This window comes from Rhopilema esculentum, chromosome 21, assembly GCF_057945365.1.
Source record: "Rhopilema esculentum isolate cy_ngs chromosome 21, ASM5794536v1, whole genome shotgun sequence".
NCBI lineage: Eukaryota > Metazoa > Cnidaria > Scyphozoa > Rhizostomeae > Rhizostomatidae > Rhopilema > Rhopilema esculentum.
The window spans coordinates 8,454,992-8,470,956 of record NC_142835.1 but is presented as its reverse complement, the minus strand read 5'-3'; the positions used below and the strand labels follow the sequence as shown (position 1 = coordinate 8,470,956).

At 35.2% G+C, this 15,965-nt stretch overlaps 1 protein-coding gene across 2 annotated transcripts; it reads left to right on the top strand.

Annotated features, from left to right (window-relative positions):
• The first annotated feature begins 2,899 nt into the window (after positions 1-2,899).
• Positions 2,900-14,024, top strand: LOC135684644 (alpha-1A adrenergic receptor). 2 transcript variants are annotated; one of them, XM_065200279.2, is made up of 2 exons: positions 2,900-3,428; positions 10,372-14,024. In XM_065200279.2, the coding sequence occupies exon 2, from the start codon at positions 10,400-10,402 to the stop codon at positions 11,585-11,587; it is 1,188 nt and encodes a 395-aa protein (XP_065056351.1). In that variant the 5' UTR covers positions 2,900-3,428; positions 10,372-10,399; the 3' UTR covers positions 11,588-14,024. The 2 variants fall into 2 exon arrangements, with proteins under 2 accessions (XP_065056351.1, XP_065056352.1); XM_065200280.2 differs by lacking the exon at positions 2,900-3,428 and adding an exon at positions 6,819-6,897.
• The last annotated feature ends 1,941 nt before the right edge of the window (positions 14,025-15,965 follow it).

The following is a 15,965-nucleotide window of genomic DNA, read 5'->3' as shown; positions in this document are numbered from 1 at the left end:
TGAAGATGATGCCGAAAAATAATGAAATGTTTTGTCCTTCCAATGAATTGCAGTATCAATAATGTACATTTTTGATAAAATAAACTGTTTTTGGTGAGGAGACATCAAAAGACTGTCATTTTTTTCATGACCAGCAAGCATTAGTTTATTGAATTTAAATATGGATTGATAACTATTGTAATCAAGGTCAATCAGTATTTTTATATCAATATAAATATAGACTTATAAATATATTGTAATCAAAATCAATCAGTCTTAGTACATCATTACCAACATAAATTGATCACTTTTGTAATCAAGACCAAACAAAATTATGATCAAAATTCATCAAGTGTATCATTATGAACATGATCAACCGCTATTTTTATCAAGATCAGTCAATATCAGCTTGTGCTGGGCATGTTTTTGACATAGACAAGAAATGGTGCCTTTAAAGGAAATTTTTTCATTTGTTTATTTTGAGGATAATCTTAGCAAAATAGCAGAGGAAGCCGGCTCTTGAAAAATGGGGAGGACTGGGGACCGAAAGGAGCAAACAATAGCATTTTCTGTGATCAGGTCTTTTTAAAAATAAGATCACGCATTTCAACATAAGACAGTATAAGTGGCCACAAGTCAACACGGTTACAACAACTCTTCTAAACGCAATAAAATTTTGAATTGAGTTGGTCGAAGTGGATAGAAAGTTCATGGAAAGCTTTTGAAAAAACAGTGAAGAAAAGTTTTAAAAATATAGGAGCAATGATTTATTATCTCTCACCTTATCCTGCCCCTCCCCAATAATTTATCGTCGGGTTTGTACAAAGTAGAAAATCTTCCCCAATTCTCCCCGTAGCGCCACCTTTGAAAAAGAGGCCTGACCACTAATTTGCGTTGGCTTTTTGTTTCAAACAAGCTCCAGACTATTAGGTATATTAGAAATGCTCTTTTAACTCTCTTAAATTTACAAAGAAATTCTCTTTTCTAATATGATGATGAGAGCCATAGCAATTAAAAAGTGCTGTAGATTGAAATGGTGTGAATTGAAAGCTATATCATAGTAATTAAGCACGCTCTTTTTCCCATCAGGTTTTTTCATCGAAAAGGATATGATATTTCACGAAATTCTGTAACTTTGCAACAGATGTTCACTTAGAATCGGGCAGACGGGAAATAAGTCCGCCATGCAAAGCACAAACGAGATATGTACAAAAATGCGCAAGGTTGTCTAAGACATGCTTATTCACACAGAAGACACGGTTCTGAAGGAAGCGGATTAAGATCTTTGATGGAAAAATGGATGTTTGTGAAATCGCTAACATCTTCTTTTCTTATAAGAAAGTTTATTGTAATGATTCATAGTGAATCAGAAAGAGAAAAACTGGGTGAAATATGGGCTTATCTGTACACACAAATTGTGGCTCATCAAACTTTCTATTTATTAGTCTTTCTATCCATTAGCTTCCTATCCAGAATAGCTTTCCACATGAAAATGAAAAGCCACTACTGTGTAGACAGAAGAAGTTCATTTCCCCTAGGACCCCATTAATAACTTATCAGAAAGTAAGCAGCACTGACTGGGTAACCCATAAAGTCACGTGCTTGTGTTTCTGAATGGCTGATTTGTATCCACAACTGGCTAAATTTATATATATTTCCTAGGTTGGATTTCTTTACTCTGAAGAGTGTCAGACGATAAGCTTAAGCCCTTAGCATGTTTCAAAATGTTTGCTTTACTCAAAACCATTCTCAATTTTTGTCATGAATCGTGTAAAAATGTTTATGTGTCAGTACTGACTTCAAAATATCTGAAACCAAAAGGCCAGTTGTTTACTTAAAAGCTGATTGTAAAATGAATATGTTTTCTGATATATTAAAAACTGTTTCTCTGTACTGGACGAAAACAGATCTTTTCAAAACACATTGGAAAGTTATGCTAAAAGAATTATTAAATGATCATTATATTTTTGGCAATAGATTGCAGATAGATTTTTGTAAGCTTACTCTAGATCATGGGTAATATAATAATCCATTATTTGATTAACAATATACAGGCATAATTAAAAGAAACTATTTCTTATAAAAAGGCAGGAAATTTAAAGTACACAAATGATCAATGTAAGGAATGAATTGGTTTTCTGTAATGTTCAGTGCAAAGAATTTAAGAATATTATATAAACGTTATTTGTAATTTCCGGGTAATTAGCGATATAATTGAAAAATTCTATATCAATTCTTTGATAAAACCTTGAGAAAATAAAACAAACTTTCCACTGATTGCTTCAAACAAATTCTTGTATTTTCAATAAGATGACATCTTAAATGCCTTGTTTATTATTAAGGACTACATCGATTTTATTTTTGCTCTTCTTACAATTTAATGGCTTTTGCAAATCATTAATTAAAGATTTTTTTAAATTTTTTTTCGCGATTTAATAATTCATGGAGGCAGAAAATCTGTTTTTGGCTTTGTGAAATTATGCAAAAAACAGCGCTTCTGTTAGCAACAGAATAATGAATATATTTTCCAAATTAAATTTACCTTATTTAAGAAATCTGTTGAGCTGCATCTCATCTTTCTGTATGTGAAAGGACCATCCAGGTGTCTGCTGAAATTGTTGCAATAAAAAACAATAGAGCTTTTTACCTATGCAAGACTAATATTTATTTACCAGTGGAGTAAAAACCTTGTTCTTTCTCTAACTTTCTCAAAGATTTTTTTAACGTATTAAAATTGGAATTTTACCAGAGACTCAGAATTTCAATATTGCATCTTGATATTCTTACAGCCAGTAGAGATTGGCAAATTTTTATGGCAAGCTTTAGCCTTTAAACTACTGTTTAACTAAGGCACTGTAGTTCATTAATTAATGATTAAAGGGAATCTTAGAATAGAGCTGTTGATGCAGCAAACACATTTTGGGGACTACTTCATGGCATCTAATTGACCTATGTTTAAGATTTCTACAACCCTTTTCTTGCAGTAACTCATAAAATGATGCAAAATCAGATTTGAAGACAGGCTACAAGGACCACAGCTGATCTTTTCAAAGCATACAACTTCCTTCGTCTATGAATGGCAGAGTATTTTAAACAATTGGAGTTTATCAAGGCGTAATATTTTTGCTGAACCCATTGCAGAATAATTAACTTTAGCTGCAACGACCATTCGCAGTGCGAAATCTTGTGGCTCTCTATTAAGCAGGCATTGGTTTTCAGAGCTCTCTCATTAAAAATTAACAGGCTGGTAATACATTGAAGCTCAAGCTATGTTAAGCTCTAAAAGTTCAGTTTCTTGTGTGGGAGCGAAGACACATGACATGCACGAGACTTGACTTTCCTAAGGCATCAATATAGCTGATCATCAAGATATCTGCAATGCATTTGAACTAGCGTTGTACTGAAGCACCATTGACAGCAGAAAGTAGACCGTGAACTGAGCAATAAAGGTGAGACTTAATTGAATTTTCAGCCAGAGTTAATAAATTTATCATTGTGTGTTAAAGTGTGCCTAGTTTTTCTTCGGGTATGCTTTTAGACAGGATAAACATTTATCAAATTTATCAATTGAATAGCAAACAACTTTCTGCAAGACAAACGCAATTGACAAGCCTTATAGCAATACTGAAAGAAAAAAGGAGGCCTTATAGCAGCCAAACAAAGCGCATTTTAAAGGCATATTGCAACTTGAAAATACAGCGATGTTTACAAATTCCGATTTAACTTCATTATTGGTATCACATCTCAACGAAACTCAAATCGAATGCAAATTATAAATTATTATATGTAGAATTTTCAAGCAAAAGGGGTCGATTTGCGTGTAGGATTTTCATAAAAAAACGGCCGGCACAGCTTCAAAGAGTATATACATAGAAAAAAACTTGCATTGCATACGAAACGAATGTTATAAAAATTGCGTAGAAACTTCCTTACAGGGCAACTCGCAGATCGTACCACGAGTTTCCTATCGATGCTACTAAAATGTTTTATGCTTCATTTCGAAAACACTCAGCCCTCGTATCTTTTTACCACAGCACGAAAACCCCAGTCTTTTGAGTTCTGGTCGCCTCAGGTAGAGCGGAATTCGACGATCAATAGCAAAACCAGAACTGGCATTTAACAAGTATTCTCTGTTAAGTAAATCGATAAGACGCCTGTTTTTGATACTTGTTCAGGATTTACAAGAGCTTTTTTTGAAGTTGCATAGTGTAGAAGCTAATGAGTATATATCTTCAGCTTGGCAACAATTAACAAATCGAGGGGAGCCAATTTGAGGAGTTATGGAAGCAGGAGCTTATTCGAGGAGGGGGGGGGGGGTGCTTTTTGACAATTTGTAGTTCTAGGGTGTGGGCTAATTCGAAGTTGGGGGGGGGGGGGCTTTTACGAGGAGGGAGGGCCAATTCCAGGATTTACGTTACACGCTATTCGGTGTATAGAACAGGATGGTTCCAAGTTACTACTCCGAGTTTGGTGACGAATCGCATAATGGAACAAATCGTGATTGAGTTAGTATATGTATACCAGCATTGCTATTGATGTCAAAAACTTTTTAATTTGCCAGCCACAAAATCTTTTCGCTTTAGCCTTAAAACAGACTGCATTGAAGATTCCTTTGTTTCTTAGTGTCCACATAGTGTCAAACCAAATTGCAACGAGAGAATACAAATTTCAGATATTTCAGTCCTTCTTTAAAAATTCAGTACCATTGATGTGTCTGCAGCTGCATGTTTCGACAAGGATCCCTACTTTAAAGTAGCTAAGAATGAGACCAATCCTATCTTTGTAAAGAAAAGCAAGTCATTTTATTGTGTGTATATTCCAGCCAAGTTCATGATGGATTTTACCTCAGGATGCGCTGTTTCAAGCTCCCGTTATTAAAAGCATGAACGTAAAATTGTTCCCCAAGATACGATATATGTTCGGTTCTTTTATATGGTGATTTCAAAAAGCTTTTTATTGGTTTTACCCGTTTTTCATTTTCCAAATAATCACGACAAGGAAAATAGAAAAACGCGATCGAAATCTGAGTTCATGATTTCTCCTTTCTCATATGATCACCCTGAGTATTCAATAAGGACTGGCATTTGTAGAAAAGACCTATTTGTATCATTTTATAAATCAATTATCGAAAGCCAGAGGGGCTACTCTAAAACTTTGCTAAAAGCATGAATCCCCTTGCTCTGTTGCTTTTCAGCTATGGTTGTGAAAATATCGGCTATATTTCTTCCTTGTAAACCTTGTAGTGCCAATGGCGAATTATATTCTTGTTCTGAAATTGTGTGTGAAATTAAACGATGGTTGTTCCTTCAAGGAAATCTGGATCCAATGTGACAATTGTATTGAATTGATCAAGAAATTTAGATTTTCAAAAAAGAAATGACCGATATACATAATTATGTCTGTGATACTTGTTTTTCTTTCTTGTGACTTGACTGCATGAGTACAATGACTGAACAGATGTTGCTAACCTATACTTTGCGAAGATTCTCTGCATCTTTGATGAAAATGTTAATCCACAACAAACATGCAAAATGCGGTTGCTTTTTCCTAATCGCTCTTTTTTCTGCCTTCTCGAAATAAAAGCTGGAACTTAACATTTCTAAACAGATTGAGCTTCAGTAAATGCTCGCACATTGTGAAATACTATGCAAATTTGTATTACTGTACAACGTGAAAAATGCAGCAAACAGAGGAAGCATCTTTTAAAAACTCTTACACTTGCAACGTCCAGAAGCTTATTTTCTTAGTAAAAGGTTAGAAAGACTTTGCCAATATGGCATACTCCATTTCAATAACCTTAAGCTATTATCAACAACCGAATTGAAAAAGTATTCAAGGTTTAGATAATTACCTTAGTGTGTTTTTGGTAAAGAAAAGGAAGCTTCTCTATTTCAAATTGTTTTATTATGATTTAGTGAAAAGGTGAAAGACCTACTCCAGATTCCTCTAGGAACTGCTTAGAAATATATTGCTTTTTAATTGGGACACGTTGGACTAAAATAATAGTGAAATGCAGCTTGAAAATGGCAAAGAAAGGGCTATGATGGAAATATGCAGTCGGAAAAAAAAGCGACGGAATAGGGTTATATTCTCATAAAGGTTTACGGACATTGAACGATGTTGCGAAGAAGGCGAAGGAAAAGTAGAACCCGCACGAAAAGTCCACATAGAGAATATATAGAGTATGTTCCATTGAAAAGATATGAACAGCTTTATCAGCTGAATACCAAGGGAAGAAGTATGGTTGTCAGAAATTTCTTAATGAAAGTCGATCTAATGAAGGCGGTTTTTAAAGGATGAAATACTGTACTATGAAATATTGAATACACACGAAGGTTAAGAAACTACTCATAAGATCCCTTGATGGTTGATGTTGAGATGAAAGAATTTTCGAGAATGAAGTTTGACTGTAGTCTTGATTCAAATGTATTTTTATAGCTGTTGCCTTCAATTCCGAGAGTCTTTAGCAACGCAAAATTTCCCTAGGGGCTACACCCCCAGAACACTGACCCTCTCTTCCTTGAAAGGCCCTTCACTTACAACCAGGCTTCGTCATTGGCAAGACGACAATTCCCGATCACGAAGCTTCCAGTCCCTTTGCTATGAGACCGTTCTTCGTATCACTTTATATAAAGTTGTGACGTCACAACACGTTTTCTTTTGTTTAGGGCTCCACTTAGTGTTTTCTGACTGGCATTGCTCGTATAATTTTTGTTTGTTGCTTTGTATGAATTTTGCAAGGTAGATTGTCAATATTGACTTTGAGCTTCCCATTTGCACCATGGTAATAGTGATTTTGCCGAACTTTGCATGTATTTTCGAAATTTGCCCAGATGACTCAAATTTTCTGGTTTTAAAGCTGCATAGAGTTTGGAACGGAATAGGACACATAAGTGCGATCGAGAAATACAAGATTAGGTAAATTCATAGACACTTAAATTTGAGATTGAACATTTCGAAGTAATTTATCCATTTATATTGAATGGCAGTTAACAATTTTGTTTCCATTTTTAAGAAGAATTGATTTAAAATTCTGATTTTTTTAAATATATGCTTCTTAATATATGCTCAAAATTTGAGACGTTTGGTGTAGTGTGCTTCAAACACTTGTTTTTTATATTTCCTTTGAATTTATGATTTTATTATATACATTGATTTTAACGCTCGAGCTTCAAAACGACCAATGTATCGAAAAGCAGAAGTTTATAAGATTTCGGAACGATCCTGTTGGCTTCTAAAAATCAAATTATGCATCATAACCTTAATAATGGGTTTCTTGAGTATCAAGAGATATCTAAGCAAAATATATCAGAGTAATTAAAATCTAAAAGACCAGTATTTCCATTACCATATACTTTGCTGCTATTGCCTAAACTTCTCTAAGATTGCTTGTTACGATGCGGATAATTGAAATTAGAAAAAGTTGCGATTTAAATACCCAAATATTTAGCTTTCGCTATTTGCCCTTCATCTTCTAATATTTCAAAGATATTGAATTTATCACTTACGGACTGAACTGTTTTTTGACCAATAATTACAAGCTTTTTGATGCATAAAATTCGAAAATTTTTTCCATAAGGTATACATTGAATTTCTTGTTTCATAAGACAAGCAAAATTATCATATTATAGATATTCAATAATTCAATAATATTCAATAATTAAAATATTTTTTAAAATATTCATTTGGTTTCAAAAATTATAAAATATTTAGATATTGAAATTATGTCAAAATAATTAAAATAGTTATATATAAGTGTTTATAGCAATAATGATATTAAAGTCTCTCAAACTTCTGAATTAAACATGTTACCTAGAGCCATCTGTAATTTCAGGGAATTTCGCAATGAAGCTATATGAAAACTTTTTTGCCGTTCTTCTAATAAGCTAAAGCAGTTATCCATTCATGATTTCAAAAATTAATTGAATCTATTTTGGACCTGTGAAGTGAAACAGCTTCCAAGAATCAATATTTTGTGCAGCTGTCAGTGCTGGGACAGTAATTATCAAATGTGAGATATTTTTGCATTTTTGATAAAAAACAAAGCACTGTTGCAAAAGAGGTTGCTCACAATAAAAAACACCGTAACACATCGAGCAATGACGGAGAGAAAAAGTTAATTTAGCATGGACTATGCTGATTACTCAAAAATTTTTCATGCAAAAATTGACAACTAACATCTTTGCTTGATATCTATCTACATATTGCATCATTCTCTATGATACAAAGGCATCCATATCATTCCAAGACCAAGGTGAGGTTTTCGACGTAGCTGAGTTCTTAACTGCCAATTCAAAGTGCAGAAAACTCTTTCATTGGACAAAGGCTTTGATTTGGCACCTAAGTTTTGTTTGTTTTCATTGGCCTTCAATATGGTTATTGACTGCCGTTTTTCTTGGCTTTCTGTTCATTTTAATGGATGATACACCTGGAAAATTTACGTGAAAAGGAGCCGCCTAAAATTCCGTCCCCGTATTGTTTCTTTCAGCCATATATAGGATAGATGTTTCAGGCACTTCAGATAAAAATTTTCAGTTATTGTGCTTACTTTGGTTTATGGCAGTTGGTAAAAGTTATTCTTGAGCATCGCAGAGCTTGTCAAAACATGACTGTTTTCAACAATTACTGCTTTTAGCTATTTCTGAACTCTATAGAAGCCACATTTTCACATAAGACGGATTTAACAAGTCACATTCCCCTTTTTACTGTTACTTGTTTACTGGTGCAACTGCTGTAAATGGAACAAACCGTCAATTGCTGATTTTACTCTCATACTGAACAGTTATATGTAACACTCCATGGTGTGATATGAAAGTGTAGACTTTTTCGAAACACGAGAAACTTAGAACAGCAACCTATAACAGCCTTGATCTTTTTATCAAAGTTGGTATGACGTATCTGGACTGTTTGATCTATGTCATCTTGAGAATTGGCTTCCTTTTGACATATCACTTAATTTTTTCGGTTATGTTCTAAATCATTTTTTACATTGATATCGAGAACTGTTAGTGCATTAACAACCACAAAGAGGGTAGTTAACAACTCCAGGGATGTAACAAATAAATATAAAAACAATAATAATGTGTTTCGTTTCAAAAGATTAGAGCATTAAGCGTGATACTCAGAGTAGCAACTTAGAAACGTCCTCTTCTATACACCAAATAGCATGTACAGCTCTGCCTATACGACACTTTATGACAGACCGGTAAACAGTAAGTTTCAGTATTAGTGCATTAGTTTAACTAAGTTCATTAAAAGAACTTGCAAAACTATAGATATTATGCTCTTGACACCCTTCACGATGTAGCCGACCGTAACTTTGCGAAAAATCAAGAAACACATCTGTTAAATTTTTTTCCTTATTGCAAAGCTATGTTCTCGTGGCATGCAAAGCTATGAGAGAGGCACTGAACTGATTGCGTCCTTAATTGATAAAGATTAAAGGTAGATGCAAATAAACATTAGCGGTTGTAGGAAGGCAAGCAGGGTTTATGACTTGGTAAGATTTATGAAAGAATAACCGCGTTTGCTGATGTGATCTCCTCACCTTCAATTTGCAAGAAGGGAACAAAAAGGAAAGTTGCCGGTGTAAGAAAGCCGCCCTTCCTGGCAAAAATTTTGTCGGATAGTCGGAAAATCCAACGTTTGTCGGAAAATTTGAAATATTGGACAAAATGTAAGGTTTTCATCGATCCTGTCCAAAAGGTCGCATATGGCATGCTCAACCCTTCTTACTTATTTTCATTAGAGTATTCATCGGAATCTTCGCATTGCTGAAATTTGTAAAGGAAATTAACGCTCTGGTCTCAGTTATTTTATAAACTCCCATTTCCGACAGTTTAGGTTCAACTAAGTTCATTTTGAAATGAATTCGCTGGTGTTGAAGAAGACGCAAAAAGTTATTGTTTACGCCTTGACTTAGAAGAGCAAAATTTTGTCAAGCGAAGAATACGCAGAAAAAAAGATGCCAGGGGAAAATTGCATGGATGAATTAGAAGGAAATAGGGAATCCGTATATCATCGTGATAGTAGATACAGCTATCAGCTCAATGAATACAATATTTACGTCTCATAAGGCAATTTTGACCGATTTTGCCTTGCTCAACCCTGAATGTTTTCAAAAAACAATTGAAAGGCAGTTGTGTGCAGTGTCATTCAAAAAGGTTGCGAAGAATTACGGCCTGGATGACAAAAAATGAAGAGATGAGTACAGTATCAAGTGTTGCAGTATATGCAGCAAGGGTAGTCTTCAAGGTATTTTGAGAAAAAAATTGTCGGAAAAATCATAGTTTTATCGGAAAATTTTCAGTTTGCCCCCCAAAAAGTCCCACTGCGCCCCTTCGCAACAGACATTACTATATCCTTAATCATGAATGTTTTATTTCGTTTTAGACATGAAATGAAATTAAAACTGTAGGAAATGGCCATGTTTTTCAACCAAAGCTCAACCGTAACCAACATCACCACAGAGAAATTGAACACAACTCTGATGCCAGCTGTTTTGAAGACCTTGACGTCCTCATCAGCTCCATATGGCTACATTCTGTCACAATATTCGACGGGTATAAGATACACTTACATAACATTGCTTCTCATTACTGTAGTTATGATTATTGTAGGAAATATAACATTGATTGCTATTATCTGTTTTTACAAAAAGCTCCATACGGCCACGAATGTATTCATCGCAAACTTGGCGATAGGCGATGCAATAATCGCATTTACGGTTGTGCCGTTCGATGTCGATCAGCTAATTCGCGGGTATTTCGCGTTTGACAAGAGAATCTGCGAAGTATCAAACACTATATTTTTTCTCTCTTTACCGGCCTCAACTGTCAACCTCTCGATACTGACATTCGAGAGGTTTTGTGCGATACGGTTTCCGCTGCTGCACAGAACTGGTCGGTTGTTTACGACGAAGCGGAACATTGCGATAATCGTGTGCGCTTGGGTCTACACATCAGTGACGGCCTGCTTGCCGATAATGGGCTGGCGAAGCTTCCCAACAATTGTTTCAGGAGGGCAGTGCTTCTTCTTTTTCGAAATCGAATATGCAGTCTTCCAGTTAATAGCAAATTTCATCTTTCCATTGCTTTTTATTGTCATCATGAATATCTGGATCCTGCAAATCGCTCGGAGAGATTTTGGAAAGAAACTCACGTCGAGGAAACATTCAGCGTCTGGAGCCCGGGCGATGCTACGAAAAAATTCACATGGAAGTTCCAATTCAAAGCAAAAGTCAGTGGAATCGGCCATAAAAAGAAAAATTTCGCGAAGTGGCTCAACATCAACCCAAGATGCAAATACGAAAGCTGCCAAGATTATCGCTATGCTCGTTGGAGTCTTCGCTTTTTGCTGGATGCCTTACATAATCAACCTTGCAGCTAATATAGCTTGTAAAGGGTGTTCTCCCGAAGAGGTGACAACAGCCACAATGATTCTAGTATTCTTCAATTCAGCAATCAATCCAATTCTTTACGGTATCTATAAGCCGCAAATTCGTTCTGCCTTGAAAGAGGTGTACAACGCTTTATGCCAGTGCATGAACAGAAGACGAGGGTACGAAAACCACCATGTTGACAAAGAGGTCGAACTAACGTGTGTTTGAGGCAGACTGTTTGCCAAAGGGGGTTACTGATTCAGTAAGTTGATCAACGCCTTTTACTTTGAGAAGAACCAAGACATCTGAAAAGCTGCTCAAACATTGCCATCGTTACTATATTACCAATTCGGTAAAAGAAATATAATGCATAGATATAGCAGTAGAATAAGAGCTTAGAAATTCATCTCTTCTAGTTCGAGTAAATGTCTTTTTAGAATTAAGTATCATGGTTAGTTTCAGAGTTGATATAATGACCAAGGTGTGTCTCCATCAAGTTGTGGATAAATTGGTAGATTCTTTCAATATGATTTTCAAACACTTAACTTCAATTTGCTTCCTAAGTGTTGCTAACAATAGGACCAAAGCCATAGGGTCCATTTTAACCGTTTTCTAAGGATTATTAACAGCAACATTAGGGCTGTAGTGATAGGAAAATAATAGGGGGGGGGGGGGTGAAAATAGGTCTAGAGGTAAACACCCAGGAATATTTGTTTGCGGACTATTTGTTCAGGATGGTCTTAATATGCTTTTTTTGCATTGTATCACAAATGTTATTCAGTGTTATCTCACAAATGCAGAAGACGGTTATTCACAAACTTGACTATGAGGTTTCTCACAATGCTTACATGACGTGCCTGATTTCGGAAGCTTGAAATTCAGGTGATTCTATTTTATTTAAGCCTGAAATCTTATAAACGAAACGTCTGAATCTAAACCGGGATGACCTGATCTTATCTTAAAGCTGAACTCTGAAAACAAATTCATAACACTCAAAGATTTCTGAACCTTGAAATCAAATTTTGCATTTTGAGTTTAATTACATTAAACTTGACAAATAAGTTTGAAGTGAACTCCGAAGCCCTGACATTTATATTTCACATCTATATTTTTAATGTAAAATTTTATCAGGTGCATTTTTATTACTGTTTACTCTAGGTTAGGTTTTGTTTAGTTTACTTTCTTTATTTTCATTGGAAATACACCATTTGAAATCTTCACCAAATGATAATATTCGCTCTTTATGGAAAAATACCAGCAGTAGCACAAATATACAATATGATATATATAGGAACACCAAAGAAGCATTAAAGGCTGTCCAGCATGAGCATAAAGATCGTCTGCAAAACATCCTAACCTCCCAAGGATCTTTATTATCACATCTCTTTAACCAGAAACTTCCACAAATAAACAAACTTTGGTCCAAGGTGCAAATTAGCATGCCTCAGAATATTTTAAATTTCACCATAAGGTACCTGAACAATACTCTGACTGTTCTTTCTGTTTTCTGCCAGAAACCCTCCTTCACGTTGTTGCTGGCTGCAAAACATATCTGGATCAAGGCCGATACACCTGGTGACATAACTCTATCCTAAACTTTCTAGTTACGTCACTAAAAGCTGTCAATGAATCTACCATCTACGCTGATATACCTGGTTTTTTATTACCATCAATCATAACTGGAGAAAACCTTCGCCCTGATCTTCTCTTGAGGACTAACAACAATTACCTCTACATTTTAGAGCTAACTGTTGGCTTCGAATCCAATCTTAACACGAATGCCACAAGAAAACACAGTAAATGTGCTCTTCTTTTATCTGGTCTACAGCGGCAGTTCAAATGTGTCTCCTTTGTTAATCTTTCTATGAGCTTTCTTGGCATCTTCGGCAATTCCTGCAATTCATTCTTCAAAATGTGTGACTCTCTCTCCATCGATCAGCAACGAAAACGGTATCGCATTTTTAAACTTTCCAACATTGCCATCCTTACTACGTACTACATGTTTTGTTGCAAAGAAAAAGCCATGGACAAATCCGGAATTACATCCTATTTAACTTTGGTTGTTTTATTTTTTTTCTCAGTTTTTCCTTTTATCTTACGATTGTTATAGTTTTTTCTTGTAAAACCAGGCTAGCCAATTGCAAATTACCTTGTAATAGTGAGATTTGTAATTGTAGTTTAAGTTGAATTGAAAATGAAATATTTCCATTATTATTATTATTATTATTATTATTATATTTATTATTATTATTATTAATAATATTATTATTATATATCTGTACGTTTTAGAGCTAACCATAGGCTTTGAAAAAAATCTCAGCTGCAATGCTGTCAGAAAGTCAGAGAAATATGCCAACCTCATATCTGACTTAAAACATCGGTTTAAGTCTGTTTCATTTGTCAATCTTTCCATCAGTTCACTTGGCATTTTTGGCAACTCCTGCAGCTCATTCATCGACATGTGTGACTCTTTGTCCATTGATCATCAACAGAAACGCTACCTCATCTCCAAACTTACAAGCATCTCCATTCGCACCACATACTATATATTCTGATGTAGAAACAAATCTTGGACTAATCCAGAGCTACTCCCCTTTTAACATTTTTTTTCTTTTCTCATTACTACGATTGTAATAGTTTTATTTTGTAAAAACAGGCTAGCTAGTTACAAATTACCTTGTAATAGTGAGATTTGTAATTGTAGTTTTAACTGGAATTCAAAATGAAAAGTTTCCATTTATTATTATTCACAGAATTATGAATAGATATGGATGGGACTAATCATAAACATATAGAATAAATGCTTTATTGTCATCATTTTGATCTTTAATCATTGAAATTATCAACTGCCTCCTTACCAATCTCTAAGTCAAAGTGTAGAGAAAAGCTGTTGGATCAAACCAACGAGTTTCTTTTGATGTTTTGCTTGATAGCAGTATGTCCACAAAACGGACACACAGGGAGCCAATGTTACATTCTAAGACCAAGAGGTACCAATAGCAATGAAGTCGTTGAGGTTTCTTCTTCAAAGCTTTCACTCTTAAGATACATTTTTCCAAAAAACTTGCCTCTTCTTTGCTTGGAGGTGTCTACCTTATGAAGGTGTTCGCTATAAGGAATGTATCTGTTATGAGGATTTGTCTTTTCATTGAGCCTTAACTGTAGGCATCAAATCGTTTATGAATTACAATTTGTTCCATGCATTGTAACAAGGATGGTATCTCTAACGAGGAGTTGCCTGTCTATTTAGCCTTAACTTGCATTGTAACATGGATTTATCAGTTATGAGGAGTTGTCCGTTTATTGAGCCTCAACTGTAGACATCAAATCGTTTATCAATTACAATTTGTTCCATGAATTGTAACAAGCATTTTTCAATGTTATTTTATTCGACCAAAAATGTTTATCTGTCAAACTTGGATGTTGTTTGTTATCTTTATGCTTTCTAAATGCAGTTCATTGAACAATAGTTTCCGTATTGAAAGAATCCTTATAAGGAATTCTGTGACTTTGACATTCTACGTAGAAGATGCGATGTGCTTCTGCAATTTTTGAAATCAAGCTAGCCTAGAAAACAAAATCACGAAATTTCATGTTTTAGTTTTATATGATACCTGATACATGTCTGAGAGAAAAGCTGACTATTCTGGTCCTACTCTGTCGAGGATCCAGTGCCGTCTTGCCTATTTCGTTAATCGCAGCGAAAGCTTTTCAACTCTTTAAAAAAGAACCATGAAAATATATTTACTGTAAAAATTAAGTCTGCACCAATAATTTTCGAGGCTTGAAATGTCTGACTGGCCCGCCTTTTACGAGATCCAGCGCAAGCATAAAGGCAAATTACTTTTTACCATTTATCAATTTTTGAGCGAACGCCTATAGATAAATTGTTGCCAAATCCTAGTTGGCGAATGTGATTTACGCCGTGACAGAAAAGAAACTCCATTTCGCTTTTCGCTGAAGTGTGGAGGATTAGGGTGCACAATGCAAGCAACTGCTGTATGCTCCAAAGATTTAAAATCTTAAAATACACTGCAAAAGTTTCAGTAGCTGAACATTTATGTTGATTTCAATAATCACAGCGAATCATCTGTTTAAATATGGTATAAAAGCATTTTCAAAAACGAGAAATGGTAAGGCCAAATCAAATCGAGCCAGCTGAAATAAAACATCAGTTTGCTATCAATAGCCAACTCCAAGGTTAGGGACTACAGAAAAAATTGTAGTCTAAAAGATACTCTTTCACAATTCACTGGCTTTCCTAACAAAAGGCATTGGCTAGAGGCTGCTGGTATCTTTTGACACCGTGGGACGGGTTCTAGCCAAGTTTAGGGAAGGGGGCATGCCGCGAACACATGCAAAGTAGTACCATTGGCTAGACCAATTTCTACAAAAAGGTACCTTCGGCTAGACTAAAATTGAAAAAGGATGGCCTTGGCTAGATTCATTCCTAAGCCCTTTGTGTTAGCAGATAAAACAAATTTGCAAAAAAGTGTATCCTTGGCAAGTCTAGAAGTCTGAGAATGTATACAGTTGCTTGAGGCGCATCCCCTGGTATGCTTTTTACGTTCCGATACGAATCGGTGTGATTTGTTCGTAAATGGCC

Bases quoted from the DNA above. Each gene is read 5' to 3' on its own strand.
- LOC135684644 (XM_065200279.2), top strand. From the start codon at position 10,400: ATGGCCATGTTTTTCAACCAAAGCTCAACCGTAACCAACATCACCACA.